At 36.3% G+C, this 21,525-nt stretch overlaps 1 protein-coding gene across 13 annotated transcripts in view; it reads left to right on the top strand.

Annotated features, from left to right (window-relative positions):
- The window catches only part of STAG2 (stromal antigen 2), a 156,839-nt gene extending 135,757 nt beyond the window's left edge, over window positions 1-21,082 (top strand). For 10 of the 13 annotated variants that reach the window (XM_036306017.1, XM_036306020.1, XM_036306028.1 and 7 more), the window contains 7 exons: window positions 27-155; window positions 3,841-4,064; window positions 8,928-9,117; window positions 9,209-9,319; window positions 12,419-12,545; window positions 14,534-14,611; window positions 19,163-19,227. In XM_036306017.1, coding sequence (XP_036161910.1) covers window positions 27-155; window positions 3,841-4,064; window positions 8,928-9,117; window positions 9,209-9,319; window positions 12,419-12,545; window positions 14,534-14,611; window positions 19,163-19,186 — 883 coding nt within the window. In that variant the 3' untranslated portion in view covers window positions 19,187-19,227. Of the gene's footprint in view, window positions 1-26; window positions 156-3,097; window positions 3,179-3,840; window positions 4,065-8,927; window positions 9,118-9,208; window positions 9,320-12,418; window positions 12,546-14,533; window positions 14,612-19,162 lie in introns of those variants that run through there. The other 3 variants (XM_036306018.1, XM_036306024.1, XR_004967015.1) reach the window with 3 other exon arrangements.
- The last annotated feature ends 443 nt before the right edge of the window (window positions 21,083-21,525 follow it).

Here is a 21,525-nt window from a genome sequence, read left to right as displayed (position 1 = left end):
TAAATATTTATCTTTTTTTCTTGCAGAGACGGCATAGAATTTGCTTTTAAAGAACCTAATCCACAAGGAGAGAGCCATCCACCTTTAAATTTGGCATTTCTTGACATACTGAGTGAATTTTCTTCTAAACTGCTCCGACAAGACAAACGAACAGTGTATGTGCTAGAAATACTCTACTTAATTTTGTTTTGGAATTCTTAATTCTTGATTTCTCTCTTTTACACACAGAGATTAGAATTGTAGCCTAACTAAAGAGAGAACATTTAATAGACAGCAATACCAGTGATCCATCAGGAACATCTGAGTTTATGTCCAAAGTTATGACTACACTGGGAAGTAGAATTCTCCTTTTTATCTTTTTACTTGAACTACTAGTGCTTTCCTTAACTGATCATTTAAGCAGGATACTTTTCTGATACAGTCTCCTAAAATGGTGACGTATTCTAACAAATAGAATATAATTTCAAAATAATCTCCTACTCTTCCCATCTTGGCTTATATAAAAGGGCAGAAGAATATGAATAACTTATAGTAGAGATAGTCTCTTAAAGTCCACCAGTATTTTGCATTTAAAGATTGTATAGATTTTATATGCAATTTAATGCACATAAAACTAATCTATGGTGATAGAAATGACAGGGTTTACTTCTAGGACTTGCGAGATTGAATGGGGGAAAGCACCACAGGGTACTTTCTAGGGTCATGGGAATGCCCTGTATCTTAAAAGATGTGTTGGTTACATAGCAAAACTGATCCAACTGTACTCTTTTTTTAAAAAAATTTTTTTTTTGTTGATTTCAGAGGAAGGGAGAGAGATAGTGATAGAAACATCAATGATGAGAATCATTGATCGGCTGCCTTCTGCATGCCCCCTACTGGGGATCCAATCTGCAACCCAGGCATGTGCCCTTGATCGGAATCGAACCTGGGACCCTTTTAGTCCGCAGGCTGATGCTCTATCCACTGAGCTAAACCAGCTAGAGCCCAACTGTAGTCTTAATTTCTGTCCATTTTATTGTATATAAATTTATTCCAATTAAAAATTTCAGCCCTGGCCAGGTAGCTCAGTTGGTTAGAGTGTCATCCTGATATGCCAAGTTTTCAAGTTTGATCCCCGATCAGGGCACATACAAGAATCAACCAATGAATGCATGAATAATTGGAACAACAAGTCGATGTTTTTTTCTCTCTCTCTCTCTCTCTCTCTCTCTCTCTCTCTCTCTCTCTCTCAGGTCAATACGTAAATTTTTAAAATTTTCATTGACACTATTAATCAGAGAAATAAAAATTAAAAGAATGAAAAACCATTTCTTAGCAGATTAGAACCAATTAAGAAATCTGATAGTCTCAAGTACTGCTGAGGATGTTGAGCAATAGAGACTTAGGCATTTCTGGTAACAACATAAATTGGTATAAGACCACTTTGTGGAGGAGCTATTTGGTAATGTCTAGCAAAGTTTAACCTACCTTATGATCCAGTAATCCTGCTCATGTAGATACCCTAGAGAAGTTCTTTTACATGTATACAGGAACTGTAAAAGAATTGTTTGAATAGGGAAAAGCTCAAAACAACTAAACATCTATCAACTAGAAAATGGAATACCATAGGGTAGTCAAAACGGTTAGATTTTTTAAAGGTAAGCATAATTCCTTAATTTTATTAAATATCCCAGTCATTTAAATTTCCAGTAGTCTCAGATGTCATCAATTACTTTATTTTTAGTTTATTTGATTAAATTGGGATTGAAATAAGACTCACACATTCCAATTGATTATTGTCTTTTTTGAAACCTTAAAAAAAATTCAGTTTTATTGAGGTATAATTGATAAATAAAATTGTAGTATATTTAAAATATATAACATGGTGGTTTTATATGTGTATACATTGTGAAGGGATTTCCATGATCAAGCTAATTAATACATCCGTCACCTCACATATTTTCCATCTTAAATAACCCTTAAGTTCTATTTTTCAATTATACAGTATTATATTATACAATTTTATCAACTGTAATCACCATATTATACATTGGATCTTGAAATCTCATTCAGCTTTTCTAAAATATTTCCAACTTTATTGATATATAGTTGACATATAATGTGTAAGTTTAAGGTGTACATGTTGATTCACCACTGTAACATTAGCTGATGTCACTCTTCCAAAATGATTAGAGTTTAAAAACATAATGTTGACTGCAAAAGGCAAAGTACCAAATGTACAATGATGTTTACAGACAAAAATGTATTAAAAGTGCAGAAATGTACATAGGGATGATAAATAGCAAATTCATGTTAATGGCAACTTCTGTGGCAGGGAATTAGCATCAGGGAGGTTACTTATCCTGAATGTTCTGTTAAACTATGTGGTAGATACACAGTTGTAAATCTCTCTACCAGTATATTTTGGTTTAAGCTCCATATCTTGTAACAATTCTGAGATTTACAGCTAGTTCACAGGCCACACTTTAAAGAATGCTGTACTACTGTGTATAGCTGAAATATATTGCGAATAAGATGACATAGTAGCCCTGGCCAGTGTGACTCAGTTGGTTGAGTGTCAGCCCATGCATCGAGAGGTCACCAGTTTGATTCCTGGTCAGAGTATATGCCCAGATTCGAGGCTTGATCCCCATTGTGGGGGTGTGATTCACTGGTGTGGGGCGTGTAGGAGGCAGCCGATCAATGATTTTCACTCATCATTGATGTTTCTATCTCTCCCTCTCCCTTCCTTTCTGAAATCAATAAAACTATATATTTTTTAAAATGAATAAAAACTTTTTTTAAAAAAGAAAAATACTGAACAAATAACACCAAGCAGTATGTTTGTAACTGATATCTCCTGACTTCTCTTTTAATAGTGTTCAAAACTGGTAATTTTGAATTGATTGGAATTAGTCATTATTATGACAGAAAATATTTGAATTGCATCTTACAGTTGACAAAAATTGTGTTCATGTAGTTGAGGCATAATTTAGACAATAAAACACTGAACTCTTATTGTCAGAAGCCTGGGATCTGAATTGTAGTTGTACTGCTTTTTCATTTTTATGACCATGAATATGTTACTTATCCTTTTCTTTCCTCATCTATCAAATAGGGAGAATGTCTTCCTCACAAGATTATAAGAATTAAGTTAAAGCATCCAAGAGAAAACTGTCTAGCACATAGTCACTCAAATGTTAGTTGAATTTTGATTGCTATCTTACATATAAGCCTTAGGATCCTTGTGATACTTTGGGTGCCAGAGTAGATAGATGTCTGACTTCCATCAGGCTGAAACTTTTTTGCAGTTAGGGACCGACCATATTGCATTCATCTTCATATCTATCCCTAGTGCTTGGAGCATAATAGACACTCAACAAATACTAAGCCGAAATGCCCTGAATTGTATGCTATAATGTGAAAATCTTGAGAGACAAAACTTGCTTGTCAGTGTACTGATGAAGCTGAGATTGAGTAGTAAAGTAATAAGCACATGCTCTCATAACTAGGGGTTGATAGAACTGGGACTAGAACCCAAATTGTGTGATTTTTAAACTCAGTTGTCTTTCCAGAAATATTAGTTGAATTTATTCTGGCAGAGAACCTATAAAAAGTGAAGATAGAGTGACATCTTTAGAATGAAAACATTAGCATCTTTTAATTGTCACTCTATGTTTTGAGGAAATGTGGACTATCAACCATTTTAATGTACTTTGCTTTTTATTTAATTCTAAGTAAATCATTGGATGTTCCACATGGTATGTGAGCCTTAAGATTATTAGGAGAAATAACCAAATAGGGAGAAAAAGTTGTTGTAGTTCTATGTACCAAAGCTAATGATTTCTTCTACTTTTTAAGGTATGTTTACTTGGAAAAGTTTATGACATTTCAGATGTCACTCCGACGAGAAGATGTGTGGCTTCCACTGATGTCTTACCGAAATTCTTTGCTAGCTGGTGGTGATGATGACACCATGTCAGTCATTAGTGGAATCAGCAGTCGGGGGTCAACTGTGCGGAGTAAAAAATCGAAACCATCAACAGGAAAACGGAAAGTGGTTGAAGGCATGCAGCTCACACTCAGTAAGAATATAGTTTATTCTCTTTATATTTATCCCTTATGCTTACCAACTGAAGTGTGTCATTAAGGTTCACCTTATTTTTTTATTTGAGATTTGTGTTGTTAAGTAGTGTCTTGCACTGTGTGTTCATTGTATGTAAATGTACTATTTCAAGCATTTTTTAATATATATAAACTAATTTCTCAAACTGTAGGTACATTCTCATTTTTCAGAAGAGAAAACTAGTATAGAGAGGTTAAGTAACTTACTTAAGGTCACGCAGATATTAAGTAGTAAAACCAGTCAGTCTCATTCTAGAGTGCCTGCTTTTTAAACACTGCTGTACTGTATGCATAGGGATATGGACTCTGTATTATAGAGCTAATTAGTACCTAGATCACCACATCCATCTAGTTTAAGTGAAGCAACAGATTTACAGAGGTTGCAGCTTTTGGATTTCTACGAAGAGAAATCCAAGATTAATCATGAAGAACTTGATAGAAATACAAATTGCTGTCTATAATCTTAGAGGTAGTAATACATTATGACACATAAGTCTCTTGGACTGCTAGCATTACAGGTTTGGTTCAAAATGGGCCTGGGGGCTTTCTTCCTTTCCTTAGGAACCTTTAAACAAATCAGCATAGTTGTCCAAATTTGTTCCAGTTATTATTGTTGAGTAGCAAACTACCCCAAAACTTGACAAAGCAGGGACATAGTGCCTGGTACTTCAGTTAGGAAACCTCAAAGACTGAAGACTGGAATTGTATGGCAGCATTCCACTTATAGATATACTAGAGGCCCAGTGTGCACTGGGGCGGGGGGAGGTCCTTCAGGCCGGCTTGTGCTCCCTCGCAGTCTGGGACCCCTTGGCGGATGTCCGCTTGCCCAGGGATCAGACCTAAGCAGGCAGTCAAACATCCGTTTCGCTGTCTAGGGCTCTCACAGTCTGGGACCCCTCTCACCTGCCTACTGCAGAGGTGGGAGAGACTCCCACCACCACTGCTGCGCTCGCCACCTGTGAGCCCGGCTTCTGGCTGAGCGGTGCTCCCCCTATGGGAGCACAGTGACCACCAGGCGGCAGCTCCTGCTTTGAGCGTTTGCCCCCTGTTGGTCAGTGTGCATCATAGTGACTGGACATTCCACTGTTCGGTCGATTTGCATATTACACTTTATTATATAGGATCTGATGCTGACTGTCAGCTGGGACTTCAGCTAGATTGTGTTCCAGAACACCTACATGTGACCTCTTCATGTAGCTTTATGGCTTTCTCACACCACGTTACTGGACTCCAAGAGTAAATGCCTGAAGAGAAAGGAGGTGGAAGCTGCCAGTTTCTTTCTTCTTCTTTTTTTAAAATATATTTTATTGCTTTTTTACAGAGAGGAAGGGAGAGGGATAGAGAGTTGGAAACATCGATGAGAGAGAAACATTGACCAGCTGCCTCCTGCACACCCCCTACTGGGGATGTGCCCGCAACCAAGGTACATGCCCTTGACCGGAATCGAACCTGGGACCCTTCAGTCCGCAGGCCACTGAGCCAAACCGGTTAGGGCTGCCAGTTTCTTAAGACCAGAAACTGGCATAACATAATTTCCACCATATTTTATTGATCAGTCACAGAGCTCAGATACAAGGGGTGGGATATAATCCCCCACCTCTTGATGTGAGGAGTAGAGATTTTGGAGCCATATTTTTAAATTGCCAAATAATTTTTAAGCATTGCCAGGTTTATAGTGCCTAAAACATGATTGTCCCATGGAAATGGTTTTAATCTTTTGTCTAATAATATAAAGGCATAAACTTGTAATTTGTACAAGTTAGATTATACTTGGTTGGTTATTTAGTCCCAATATCCCATTCAATAGGGAAATTTCTTTTACAGTAGTCCTGACTGCTTAAAATAGTTAGGGCTGATACTTTATAGGAAGTTAAAATAAATTTTCCTTACTTTAATATAGAAAAGTTATGAATTAAAAGATGATGTTTCCTGCATATCACTAACTCTTTAAAAGTTTTTCTTATTTGAACAAATAGTTAATAGTTACAAATTTGTGCTGGGTCATCAAATCTCCTTTTCCTTAGACTTGATGGTGTATGTATGAATTGGCATTTATATAACATCTTAAAGATATATTATCAAACTGGATACTTCGGTTTTTGTAGAAAGAGTCAGTGCTTTCTTTGTTTAGGTTTTTAGAGAGAGCCATAGAAATTTAGGCAGTAGTAAATTTGAAAAAGGAAGAATAAATACTGAAAGGTTGGCCCTGGCCAGGTTGCTCAGTTGGTTGGAGCGTTATCCCATACACCGAAGAGGGTTGCGGGTTCAATTTCCAGTCGGCACATACCTACGTTGAGGTTTGATCCCCTGCCAGGGCATATATGGGAGGCAGCCAATTGATGTTTCTTTCTCATATTGATATTTCTCTCTCTCCATCTGTTCCCCTTTCTCTCTCTCCAAAATCAATAAACATATCTTTGTATGAGGATTAAAAAAGGGGAAAAAGCCTGGCCTCTGTGGCTCAGTGGGTTGACTTCAACCCATGAACCAGGAGGTCCCTGGTTCAATTCTTAGTCAGGACACATGCCCAGGTTTCAGGCTTGATCCCCAGTAGGGGCCATGAAGGAGGCAGCTGATCAGTGATTCTCTGTCATTATTGATGTTTCTATCTCTCCCTTCCTCTCTCTCTCAAAAAAAATACTGATAGGTTGGCCAGGTCAGTGCAATTTAAAAGACAAAAGTTGGAGCCTAAACACAGTAGAACTTAAAAAAGGTTGATGTGATTATATTGCAAATTGTGAAATTTCTTTCTAATCCATTTATTACTATGGTAGTAGCTACTAGCACATTTTTCTTTGCACTCTTCCCTTAAAAACTTATCTCTATATATGCACACTAGAGGCCTGATGCACAAAATTCGTGCAAGGGGCTCGGCCCTCACAGCCCTGGCTTTGTCCAGAAGGTCGTCTGGAAGGTTGTTCGGCTGTTTGGTCTAATTAGCATATTAGCTCTTTATAATATATATAATGTTCTAATAAAATGTTTTCAGTCAAGTGCTATTAATTTCCCCTCCCAAATTAGTGATTTTTCAAAGAATGACTATGAATTCAATAACATTTACATGTGAATTTGTCTTTTATTAATCACTAGAGGCTCAGTGCACAAAATTTGTCTATGGGGGGGCAGTGGTGGAGGGGGTCCCTCAGCCCAGTCTGCACCTTCTCCAATCCAGGACCCCTCAGGGGACTGGGCCTAAACTGGCAGTCGGACATCCTTCTCACAATCCGGTACCACTGGCAGCTAACTGCTCACCTTTCTGCCTGCCCGATCACTCCTAAGTGCCCCCTCTGCCAGCCTTATCACCCCTAACCACCTCTGCCTGCTGGCCTGATTGCCCCTAATTGCCTCCCCTGCTGGCCTGGTCGCCCCCACCTGCCCCCCTCCCCTGTCAGCCTGGTCACCCCCAACTGCCACCCCCCCCCCACCCACACACACACACACTGGCCCGGTCACCCCTCACTGCCCCCCTCTGCTGGCCTGGTCAACCCTAACTGCGCGCCCCCCCCCCCCCCCCCCCCCCCCGCAGGCCTGGTCGCCCTGCTCAGCCTGCTGTTCAGTCGCTTGGTTGTCCCTCACTAACCCCCTGCTGGCCTGCTGGCCTGGTTGCCCCACGCAGCCTGCTGTTCTATTGTTACTGTGAGGGCATCCTGACCAATTTGCATATTACCCTTTTATTAGTATAGCTAGATGACAGCATCTACAGACATTTGAAAACAAGTAGATTCTGCAGGTGTGAAACCTGGTCTTTTTAGTCTAATGCAGTGGTTCTCAACATGTGGGTCGCGATCCCTTTGGGGGTCGAACGACCCTTTCACAGGGGTCGCCTAAGATCATCGGAAAACACATAATTACATATTGTTTTTGTGATTAATCATTATGCTTTAACTATGTTCAATTTGTAACAATGAAATTGGGGGTCACCACAACATGAGGAACTGTATTAAAGGGTCGCGGCATTAGGAAGGTTGAGAACCACTGGTCTAGTGCTTCATGCATATGGATTTGTGCTCCCCTTGAAGTTGTTCTTCGGGCTGCTCAGCAGTTAACATACTATAGAGTGGGAACCATTCTCTTATTATCTCCATTCCCATTCCCACCTTTAACTCACCTGGACTACATAATTATCCTAACTGGCTTAAGTCTTAAGTCTACCTTCTGTACTGCCATCACATACTTGACTAAAATATGTAACTCACCACATCAATTCCTTAAAACCTCCAGCAGTGGTTCCTGTCACCTTAGCACAGCTTATAAAACTTTCCATAAATTGATTCCTGCCTCTTTATTCACTCAGCATTACCTTTTGCTGCTTACCCCAGGAGTACCAAACTCTTAATTTAAGTCATATGAAATTGCCTTTTTTGTAGGTCAAAAACTGCTAAATATCAGTAAAGTAGTATGATCTAACTTGTACAAATTACAAGTTTATGCCTTTATATTATTAGACAAAAGATTAAAACCATTTCCATGGGACAATCAAATTCATTTGTTTCATGCCTCAGTGCTTTTGCCTATGTTCTTCCTCCTGCCTAGTTCACCCAGTTAGAAATGACTTGCAGGTAGCTGGTTCTTATCCCTCTCATTGTTCCCCTTCCACCTGTGCTGCCCTCTCTTTTATCACTTCCCATACTGTGCTGTCTTTCTTTTTCTTTCTTCACAACTAGACTGTAAGGATAGCTTCACCTTAAGTAACTTTGTATCCCTCTATTCCAAGCACTTAGCCTATGATAAACAGGTGTTTGTTGACCTGAACAGGTTGTGTTAGACATCTAATTAGTCAAAATTAGTGACTGAACTTCATTGCTGTTGATTTTGTTTTTCAGCTGAAGAAAGCAGTAGTAGTGACAGTATGTGGTTAAGCAGAGAGCAAACACTGCACACCCCAGTTATGATGCAGACACCACAACTCACCTCAACAATTATGAGAGAGCCCAAAAGATTACGACCTGAGGATAGCTTCATGGGTGTCTATCCAATGCAGACCGAACATCATCAAACTCCTCTTGATTATAAGTAAGTACATTTGATTATTTTCTGTACTATAACTTTATTAATTACATAGAAAAAAAGTTAAGTTAAAAGAGGAATAAAATTCTCCTTGAAGCACGCAGGTAACATGGATGTTAGCTCAAAGACAGCAAGAGGAAGCAAGGCAACAACAGGAGAGAGCAGCAATGAGCTATGTTAAACTACGAACTAATCTTCAGCATGCCATGTAAGTGAGAGTGCCTTATTGTCTGAGTCTAGGAAGTACACTAATTCATTTGAACATATTTTAATGTGTGCCTTACCTAAAAATTTCAGCAAACGCTCTAGAGTAAGCTGAAATAATCAAGGAACTGAAAATTGGTCTTTCCAACAGAAAAAGAAACTTTTAAAGTTAAATATTAACTAGTTAGCTAAAGGACCACTCTTAGTTTGATCTGTTGGAAAAGTTTAAATCTGAATCCTTGTTTACTTTGGTACACAGAATTATAGCTAAAATTTTAGTTTTGTTACATCTTAATTGATTCCCCACCTTAGTTCAGGCCCTCATCTCTCACCTGAACTATTATATTAGCTTTCTAATTCGTTTTCTTCCCTTAAAATCTCCTATTTATCCTCTCACCAAATCCCCCTCTCACTCCTTCCACCACCACTCCATCATTCACACCACCATCCAGAATTACTATTCTAAAATAAAAATCTGATCATGTAACTCTTTTACTTAAACCTTTCCATGGCTCCCCACTGCCTGCAGGATAAGTTCAAAGTCCTTAGCTCATGGCATGCAAGATCTTTCAAAATATGGCCCCTGCCTATATTTTAGTATCATATCCCATTCCCTGGAAACTGGTAAAATCATCATAAAAGAACAAGCTCAGGTATCACCTTACAAGAAGATGCGGTAATCCATGCTCTTATAGCATGATATTTATATTTCTTGTAGTATTCACCACATTGTATTATAGTTATTTGTTTATGAATTTTCCCTTTCTGTAGACTGTGAGCTCCTCAAGGGCAGGGACCACTTTATGCTTGTCAGTGCTTCACACATAAAAAGTGCTAAGTAAATGTTCATTGAATGAGTAAATGTCCAATGCAAAAAAATTGCGTAGTTTAACTTTTGTATACTTTGTTTTCACTGGAATCTGTATGAGAGTTTTTATAAATCTTCATTAGCTTTGGCTTCAAAAGAAATGTCAGTCTTTAAATGATTGGCCCAAAGGGAAAAATATGATGACTGATTATTTTATTTATGGTTTTGAGTTTGAAAGCTTTGTATTTGTAACATAATGTAGTATATGTTTTAATACTGAGAGATGGTAATTATTACCTTTTTAAATTTTAGTTTGTTTTGTTGGTTTTTAAATGATGAGAATTTCACCTGTTTTTCTTAAATTATCATTTACCACGAGTAGTATCTTATTTAAACTCACTGCAGTTATCTGTGGCAATCTTAAGAACCTATAAAAAAGTATACTCAAATCACATGTGTATATTCTGATCTCAACTTGTCTAATATCGTTAACATATATACCAGTGGTTCTCAACCTTCCTAATGCCGCGACCCTTTAATACAGTTCCTCATGTTGTGGTAACCCCCAATTTCATTGTTACAAATTGAACATAATCAAAGCATAGTGATTAATCACAAAAACAATATATAATTATATATGTGTTTTCCGATGGTCTTAGGTGAAAGAGGGGTCGCGACCCACAGGTTGAAAACCGCTGATATATACAATATATACAGTCAGTCACTTGGTTATTTTTCCCATTCTTTTTTCTATGGACACATTCTCCTTAATATATGTTCTTATTTCATGTTGGATTCAACAGCTAATTTCTTAGCTTCCAACCAGTCACCAGTTCAAACATTCTGGCATTGTACCAGCAATCATTTGGTCCACAATTCTCCCCTGAAAACTTTCCACCAATCCCCAAGATCTTCCACAGCATCTCATTACTCAGCACCATTTATCATTATTCTTTTGTTTGTAGTTTGTTTTAACTCCCCTTAGAGATAAACTTCCCTAGTGACTACAAGAGATTATCCCAGTTAAATAATTATCACTGGAAGAATCTTTTGGTTGTTGTACCATTGGTCAATCACCTGATGCTGTAAAATATTTTTGTTTTGCAACAATTTTTCTGTAATGATAGTTTGCCCTATAACTGAAAATACTTCCAAGCTCTCTGTATTTTTAAATAGTTTATATTATATAATCTTCCTTACACTCCAAATGAAATACAGAATGGATTTCTGGTTTTCTATAACATGGTCCACAAAGCACACATTTTCCCTTTAGTTGCCTCCACTTAAGACTCAACATAGTATTGTGTCAATTGTAAGCAAGTGTTCGCTAAATAATAGATTGGGGGCAGGTGGGTTATGATCTTTCAATTAGTGAGAAAAGAAGGAAACATTGGCCAAACTGGGGAACAAGAAATTACCCTCAATTTCACGATTACTTAGACTCATGCTGATTTGGGCTAATTTATTAACTTAACATTTGAATTTATTCCTTATAATGATGTAATAACATACATAATTTTTGGTCTTAATTTTTACTTTTCTGTATGTCTTAGAGTTTCCTAGGACACAGAATCTAATTTTCATCATAAAGATTGCTCATTTCTTCCTGAAGCAGAATTAATTTCTTCCAGTATATCATTATAGCAATTGATTCATATTTCTCTTGCAATATATGTATCACATTTTGTCATAATTATCTGTTTCCCATAGTAGATTGTGAGCTCCTTGAGGGCAGGAACCATGTCTTAATTCATCTTTTTTTTTTTTTAATTTGCATCCATAGGACAAAGTAGAAACCTGGCATGTAATAGGCATTGTATGAATGAGTGAGAGCCTGGTATATTAGGTACTGAGTGAATGAGTGAGTGATGGGAAAAATTAACACTATATATTAATGAAAATATGTGTATTCTGAAAATGTTATTTCTCTGGTCTCTGTTTTATATTTGTTTATTAATTTGTACCCTGCCTACTGTCAAAAAGGATTTGAGGTATCTTGTCTGTTCCCATGTGGGATATTGTCATTGAACTTTTTATATGGGATATCAGAACTATTAAGCTAAATGTATTGAAGTAATGTAGAATAAACATAACTCCTTAGCATTTTTAGACAAGCGAACATTGGGGTTTTGACATCATTGATAACATGATCAATGCCTAATCATTTTCCCTGACCTCTAATTCCATCATTTTCCATTATGCTTGAATTGAATATAGAGAGCCACATAGTTGATGCCAACATATTAATAGTCACAACATTGGTTCAGATCTTGACCTTGTTTTATATTTCTTTAGTCGGCGTGGTGCAAGCCTAATGGAAGATGATGAAGAGCCAATTGTTGAAGATGTTATGATGTCCTCAGAAGGGAGGATTGAAGATCTTAATGAGGGAATGGATTTTGACACCATGGATATAGACTTGGTAAGAAACTTAGTGATTTCTGTAAGATTTTCCAAAGTTTAGACCCTTTGGAAATTAAGTTGGATATTTATTAGAGAAGAGAAATACTTGCCATGAGAAGTAAGTTTTGCAAAATCTATAATAATAAAAGCATAATATACTAATTAGACCAGCCGTCCTTCTAGACGAAGCTGGGGCTTCGAGGGAAGCCTGGGTCCCGAGTGCCAGAGGGAAACCTGTACCAGCAGCCAGGGGAAGGAAGGCCTACTTTTGTACTAATTTCATGCATCAGGCCTCTAGTTATTAAATAAAATAGTTAAGTCTTCAGGTATATGAGAAGGGCTTGAGGGGAGGGTGAGATTGGTCAGGGTATTAGATCTTAGTTTAAGATGATTAATTTTCAGGTTAATTTAGGAATAGATTGATTTAAAGAATATATTTCATTTATTATGTTAAGTATCACATCACCTTATAATTTTCCATTTATTTACCATCATTAAAATTATATTATTGCCCAGCTGGTGTGATTGAGTGGTTGAGCATCGACCTATGAACCAGGAGATCACGGTTTGATTCCTGGTGGGGGCACATGCCCGAGTTGCGAGCTCAATCCCCAGTGTGGGGCATGCAGGAGGCAGCCGGTCAATGATTCTCTCTCTCTTCCTTCCTAGCTGAAATTAAAAATATATATATTAAGTATAACTATAGCCCTAGCTGGTTTGGTTCAGTGGATAGAGCATTGGCCTGGGGACCCAGGGTCCCAGGTTCTATTCTGGTCCAGGGCACATACCTGGGTTGCAGGTGCCTCCTGGGCCCAGACCCTGGTTGCGGCTCATGCAGGAAGCAACCAATCGATGTGTTTCTCTCATCGATATATCTCTGTCTCTCCCTCTCTCTTCCACACTCTTTAAAAATCAATGGAAAAATGTCCTTGGGCGAGGATTAAAAAACACACACAACTACATTATTTACTTGCTACTATCCAGTTACTGAGATGAATTTTCATATTAGATAATGAAATTACTTAAACTTCGAAGTTAAAGTATATATAAGAGTATACTCTTTATTAATTTCATCGTATTTATGATTAGGCCTTTGTCGTATACAAAATGCTTCTACATCATTTTGCCATATGTCTCATTCAATTTTGTGAGGGAGATTGAAAGGATTGAAGATACTGAAGCTTAGACAATTAGCCTATCCAAGGAGACAAAACTAGTAATTAGTAAAGCTGAGACTTATAAGCCAGGTCTTCTGATTCTACTTCCCGGTATACCACGATGAAATCTCCTTAACAGGAAGATAAAAAAAAAAGTTTTTAGTGATTTTAGAAAGAGAGGAAAGGGGAGAAGGGTGGATAGAGCGATAGAAATATCAGTGAGAGAGAAACATCATCAATTGGCTGCCTCCTGCACACTCCCTACTGGGGATCGAACCTACAACCTAGGCATGTGCCCTGACCTGGAACGGAACCATGGCCTCCTGGGTTCATGGGACGACGATGTGTAATGAAATACACATATTTTCATTAATATATAGTGTTAATTTTACCCATCACTCACAATCATCATCAATTGGCTGCCTCCTGCACACCCCCTACTGGGGATCGAACCTACAACCTGAGCATGTGCCCTGACCTGGAATGGAACCATGGCCTCCTGGGTTCAACCACTGAGCCACACCGACTGGGCAACAGGAAGAAATAATTAAATGGTCTCTCTTTAGAGTAGTGTAATCTGGTCCCTTTAAAGGAAAATGATTCGAGGGGAATTTTTAAAGTAAAACAAAAAATGAGTTTTCCAGTTTTCTATTTTTAGGATAATTTTCCATGAATGAGTTCCTTTTGTTTTTATTTAAACATTTTTTAGTTTGTTTATGTAGTATTTAAATTATTGTAAGGTACAATTGCAACTACATGTTCCATGTGAACATTTAATGCTAATTAATTTCAATATTTTCTGGATTATAGCTAAGACAATTGTCAACTTTCTTCCTTTTTTCCCCTTTAGCCACCATCAAAGAACAGACGAGAGAGAACAGAACTGAAGCCTGATTTCTTTGATCCAGCTTCAATTATGGATGAATCAGTAGGTTTCATTTAAATGTACTGCAGGATTGCAAAATCAAAAGTATAGGCAGCCCTAAGTTTGAGGATGGAGAGCTGAGACAGCACATCAAGAATGGATAAAAACAATTGGAACAGGAGAAAAGAGGCAGGCAGGAGTGATTTCCAGAGCAGGGTGGTGCAATAGTGGGGACAGATTTAAGTGCCTTTGAATCCCTGGCCAAATGGGACTTGCGTTAAGGAATTTGGAATTTTCTTTAGGCTAGAGTAGCCATTGAAGAATTTTGAATGAGGGAGTGGCATCAGAATTGTGTTTCAGAAAGATTTCCTTGGCATTTATGGATGAATAGGATGAATGAGAGGAATCATCATCATCATCTGAAGGCATGGTGAAAAATAGAACTTACAGAATGATAGTAAAGTGAAGGGTGGGGGGGTGTTGAGATAATTGGTTATTGTTAAGTATTGTCAATTCTATTTTTTAAGTACCTCTTATATCAGTCCCCACCATATTTTCCCTGACAATGCCTTGGCTCATACAAGCCCTTCTTAATTTTCACTTGGACCATTGCAGTAGTCTTTAAATTGATCTTGCTGCTACACCCTTCCTTTATCTCTCTTTTGGGGTCATCTTTCCAAAATGCAAATCGGATTCTTCTCTCACATATAGTTTTAGGTCTTTCATTGATTCTCTGCCCCCTCCCCCACTGATATTAAGAAAAATATTCTGGCTTCTTAGCCTGGCAAACAAAGCTTTTTGTGATCTGGCTCCATTGCCAGCTTAACCTTGGCCCTTTCCTTATATGTATTCTGTGCTCCAGCTATACCAAATCTTCCTCTCATACACATTTTGCTCTTTCATGACTCTGTGACTTTGTATAAGTTTTTCTGGGTCAGAATTGCCCCCCCCTTCCTCTTCTGCTGAATTTCTTCTTTAATAGTCAGTTCTGACATTACCTAAGGAGTTTTGCCGTCTTCTTCAGATAGGTACTTTTTTCTCAGCTTCTATAACACATTGTATATACACTTTTATAATTACCAAGTTGATGTAGTGAAATAGGATATAATGCTCAATAGACTAAACTCCAGGCAGTGATGATTTTATTCATTTTGAATTCTGCCTAGCATATTAGGTGTTTAGTTTTATTTGTCAAGTAAATAAGTCAATTAAGTGCCCTTTCATATCACTTTATGTTCCTTCCTAACACTACTACCTCAGGTAACCTCATCCTCTGAGGCCTGCCTTTTATGGCCCAATTTCTACCATTCTCTCCTTGCCCTCACTCACCTCGTAATATACTTTCAAATAGCTCTTAGAAGAATTTTGACTAATTCATACTAATGTTATATTAGTATGACCAGTTATTTGAGCCAAAAGACAGTCTCATAGAGCAGTAGGTATAGAAGGAAATCTTTGGACAAGCCACCTGGGATCCTTTTTAAATTAGTGTTCTCAGCCTCTAATGTGCATGTGACTTATCTGGAAGTCTTATGTAGATTCTGTTTTAATAGGTCGGGAGTGTGGCCTGAGATTATGCATTTATAGCAAGTGTTGTCATTGCTTCAGATCTGCAGACCATACTGAGTAGCATAGGAGACCTAGGCTTGCCCGTAAGTCTATAGTTTTAAAGGCATATTAAAGTATATAGTTCCCTGATAATCTAGGAGTATGTTTCTTCCCAACTCGTTAAATAAAACATGAAGGTAGTGATTGTAATGAGTAAAAGAATCTTTTCAAGCAGATATGATGAAATGCATTAGTTCAACAATTTATTGAGCTATAAGTTCATGCTAAAGTGAATAAGATTGTCTCCCTGCCCTCACGTTTATATTATAGTCCACCTTGACTATCACTTTTGAAATGAAAAGGGCTGAAGCTAGTATTTGAGAGCTTATGTGCCTGACACTATGCTAGGCATGATTTATTTTTATACTCAGCAACCTTGTAAGAAAGGTGGTGGGATCCCAGTTTTACACCCAAGCAAACTTGGACTGAAGAGGTGATTCAGTGATTTGCTAAGTGTTACACAACTTTAGTGTCAGGGTAGTAATTCAATCTGAGTTCCATTTGATTTTAAAAAATATTGTGCTGTCTCTGTTGTTGTATTTCCCAAAACTATTATCAGACCTCATTTTGGAAGAAACGCCAAGAAAAGTAATTTAGAAATTGAAATGATTAAATATAGTCAAAATTGATACGGGCAGTTAGAGACTTCCTTATTTTTCCATGTGTTTATCTAAAGTCAGGAAAACTTCAGGCATTTGTTTTCTTAGTTACTAGATTTGCAAAAAGGTGTCTTTAATTCACATTACTAAAATAATGAAATAGCATTGTAAATTATGTCTGTATATTTTTGTCATTTAACATTTAGAAAAAATAGTCTGAGTGAGGCCAAAGATACGAATCTGATAATTATTTATAGAAAACTTTTGGCATTCTTGTTTTTATTGAATATGTTATAACTAAGGGGATAGTAGTTTATAGGAAAATGAGCACATGCATCCATGCCTGTAGTTTTATAGTATTTCCACATGATGGCAGCAGTCACATAACTGAGTGCTCAGTCTTTAAAGGTTTATGTATCTTTAGAAGTCTTTGACCATATATATATATATATATATATATATATATATATAAAGTTTATTTTTAAATATACATTAAATTTTACCTTATATTGTCTCAATAATAAGAAATTATATAATAGAAAAAATTTTAATGCAAAGATCTGTTTGCCCTTTATACAATAGTCTACAGCTGTTTTTACTTAAGCCTGTGATAAATGAGTCATTAAAACAATAGTAAAATTGGAACTTAAATTCTTTTATACCCAGTTCTAATATAAGATTATAGATTTATGATTTAGTTAGTTTTATATCTGGAAACAACGTTGGTTTATCCCATTGTACCACTGGTTGATTTTTGTTACCAGTGGGCCAGTATTGCCACAACACACCAAAGCTTGCTGTTTATACTTTTAAATATATGTTTAAGTGTTTTTTAGTCTTAACACAGAAACAGGTGTAGTTTAGGTCAGCACAAAAGAGAATGTGTCACTAATGTTACTCATCTGTGTTGAGATTCTCTTATTACAAATATCTGTAGTATAATACTGGTAAAAGAATGGTTCAGTATCATGGAGCTCAGTTAATGTTCTACTACAAGAATCTACTTATAACCCAGTTTGCACCCCCCCCCCCAAAAAAAAAAAAATCTGTCCTGGTGGTTTCTAGTTAGACGCTATTTGGAAAGAACTTGAGTTCATCTTCATGACACACCCTGTGCTAAGAATTGCTAATAAGATTTTATACTTTGATTCATGATCATCGGACTTTCCTTTACCCAGAGTCATGAGTGTTATAACTAGAAGGGATCTGTAAACATCAAGGCCTCTTGGGTGGAAATATTTTAACTACCCAAACTCTTTGACTCTAATCAAAAAAGGTGAAACTTGAACCTTGTTGGAGGGTAGGGGAGGACAAAGGATGAGTAGTAGTGGTGGTGGTTTTGGTGATGACAGGTAAGAAGTGGGGTGCATCAATCCTCTTTGTTCTCATCACTGGGGATTCCAAACACTTTACTTAACTTTTCACTACAGGGAGGCTGCAATCAGATAGATACTGGTTTCCTGGTCTGAAAATACACAGTTCCTACAGATTAAAACAATTCATGAATTCTGTGACTTTTGCTAAAGTGAGATTTAATATACAAGTAAGAGTCCTCTGTAATCCCAGTCTTAACTCATTACCTCTGCCTTTTAATATCAGTTTTTACTAGGTTATTATAGTATTTTAAAAGTATTACTTAATTATCATAGTAAGCGCTGGAATTATAATTGAATAGCCTAGCTTTTAGTATATACAGCTCAAAGGTACATCTTGTTCTTATTTAATGAACAAGGGGGAGTAGCTCTATTCATCTGCTTTTATTTTTCTTTAGTTAGTAACAAGTAATTATTAGATTTTACCTCAGTTCTTTTCCCAGGAAAACTGGGAATGTACAAAAGAGAAGGCATCAATATAAGTATGTTGCCCAGATTTCACCTTACTTACTTGATTTCTTAAAAGTTGTAGTTCTGTCCTTTCAGTCAGGTCAGATTTTCTAAAGAAAACTTCCTACTTTCTACATATTTGTATTATTCTTGGATATATTTGGTCTGCATGTTCAAATGCTTTATTAAAGAACCAAGTTTGCAAGACATTCTTATGCTATTTTCAGCAAACCTGTGCCAGAAGTATATGTCAAGAAGCACATTTGTTTATTCATTCAAGTGTTGAGTGCAATGTTTAGGGCACTATCTAGGCATTGGGGTATGTATAAACATATAATTGAGACATAGTTCCTGCTCCTAGTTATATTTTTCAGGTAAGTAGCATCTCGATTAAGTGTGTTATTCCATTATATATTGATGGTCATTTTAATTTTAGAATTTCATATCTAAAGGGGATTCTTCAAAGTAGTTTTATTAGCATCGATTAAAATTAATGTTAATTAGTATTGTAATAATTCATAGATATATTTTACAAAGAAATGAATGACAATCTTAACGAGATTTTTTCCCCTCTCTCTCATTAGGTTCTTGGGGTGTCAATGTTTTAATACCCGTACACAGTTAAATCTCTGGTGAAGTCATTTTCTAAGTGGAAGAGGAAATTTTAAAGTGTGGTAGATACAGTGAAATTCTGTACAGATTTTTCTCTAAGGAGAATATGACATGCTTACGCTTACCAAGATCAAGTGCATTGAGGGGCAGTTTTGTTTGCCTGAAAAAAGTAAAGGACAAGTAAACAATTTGATGATAAGCTACAGTTTTCTTAGAAAGTAAATATTTTATTTATGCGCTGTTAGTTGGCCTTTGAATCAATTATTTCATGCTTTTTTTAAAGAAAATATAACAATCTGAAGAGACATTTGGTACAGACATGAATTCTCTCACATTTATTTACTGGGTGTACTAAGCAATGATGACCTCTGCTGGATTTCTGTTTATATCCAAGAAATAAAGTTAAGGATGCATTTATTTCTCTACCCTGAAATTATAGGATAGAATTGTTTTTAGCATTCTAAATTTAAATGCTTAAAACATCAATCAACAAAGCTTTCTTTTAAATATTGTAATTGTGGAGAAAAGTAAACTTATAAGCAGAACTTTTACAATTTTTTCATCTAAAATGTATTTTAAGATATTTTTAAAATCCAAGAGCTTCTCTATACTTTTCAGAAATATCCAGATGCAGTGAACTGCCAGAAGGTAACCAGTCTCAAAAATGCTTATACCATTATCAACCCTGAAAGTTTGCTTGTCCTTTAAGATAAAAATGTAATGTTGTGATATTCCTTCCAGTAGTGCCACTGTATTTTGTCTCCAAATAAAAGAAGCTTATTGTAGTATGTTTGCAGAAAAATTCTAAACAAAAAATTATACAGCTTATTAGAGTGTGGGAATAGGGATCTAAATTTTAAATAAAATTATATATATATATAAATTGGTGCTGATTTTATAATTGCGCAGTTTGTTTAGTTTTTTCTTACTTTTAAATTCCAACTTAAAATTATGAGGTTTCAGAAATATATTGAAAGTTTAACAATGTTTAAAAATAGAAAAGCATGAGTGTTCATGCTTTAAAATGATTTTTAAATTTGTATTTTATATTGTTTTATCTATCTGTCTTTGCAAGCAGTCTTCAGGTTAAAGATACTTCTAACAGGTTACAGTACATTTCCTCTGTATGTAAATTAGATGGGATAATAGAATTCATAACCCATAATATTCTTTGAAAGCTAAGCTTTAAACTTCATTTTATGTCCTTTCACAAATAAATTAGTTTAAAACAGAAAGTGGCCACTTGGCATTTTGACATCAACTCATTTTGCGAGGCTTAGGCAGCTAGACATCGTTTAAAACAAAATATTAACTTATATTACATGTGTATCTATCTTTTGTCAGTCGTCTCTCAGTTCTTGAGGTATATTATTTTAATCATTCCATGCCTTAATATGCTTGCAATACAGAAATATCTTCAGATGGGTGAATACCAAAAGGCTTCAGTTCTTAGAGTCAGAAATCAACAAGCATTGGGCTGTGGTAGCCAAAAACCATAGGTTAGCTAAAAGATCATAAAGAAATTCAATTATTTTATTAAATCATGGAGAATAACAGATGAAACCAGACTTGTCTAACAGATTTTCCATCAACGAATAATATTATGTGCAAAAGTATTGCCTATGTTGTTTTTCACACCACTGCATTTACTAGAACTGCTGAGAGGACTGTATATATGATTTTAAACCTAAGTTGATTTTTTTTCTCATTCTTGAAAGAAGTACTTCTTTGTGAAAGCAGTTCTTACAGCTTTGTTTTCAACCAGCTAAAAATGTTTTATATATTACTCTAACCTGTTGTCCTCCACATTCTATTGTCCTAATTGTACTGTTTTCTGATTTGTATTTATGTCTTGAGACAGTAACTTTTTGAATAAAAATAAACCTACAGTGTGTTGTATGTTTTATCTTTTGTAATTGAAAGAGAAGGGTGGTTATAAGTGGTTTAGAAAGTATATCTATTAGCATACCTTTGACATGTTTGGGTAGAAATAATTTATAGAAAACATTGCCATTTTACATTTTTCATAAATAATGTATTTTAAAAAGAGATTAAATCCCTAATTGGGTTATTACTTTAAAGCAGAAACCCATGACCATTATTACTTTAATTTTTATCTGGTAAGGGTTAAACACTTTAAAATAGCTGCATTCATCTGGGATACATTTGGGTGCCTATAATGTGCTCTGCATGTGTTAGAGATCTAACAGTAAACAAGATAGACACGGTCCCTCCCACAGATCTAGTGGGATAAACAAGGAAAGAAAGAAAATTTTAGTAATAAACTTGTAATAGTTGCTATCAGGGTGTGCTGAGCTGGAGAATGTGTATTTGA

The sequence above is a fragment of the Myotis myotis genome, unplaced genomic scaffold, assembly GCF_014108235.1.
Source record: "Myotis myotis isolate mMyoMyo1 unplaced genomic scaffold, mMyoMyo1.p scaffold_m19_p_4, whole genome shotgun sequence".
Lineage (NCBI taxonomy): Eukaryota > Metazoa > Chordata > Mammalia > Chiroptera > Vespertilionidae > Myotis > Myotis myotis.
Note: the sequence above shows the minus strand (reverse complement) of the source record. Positions and strands in the feature narration are given on the sequence as shown.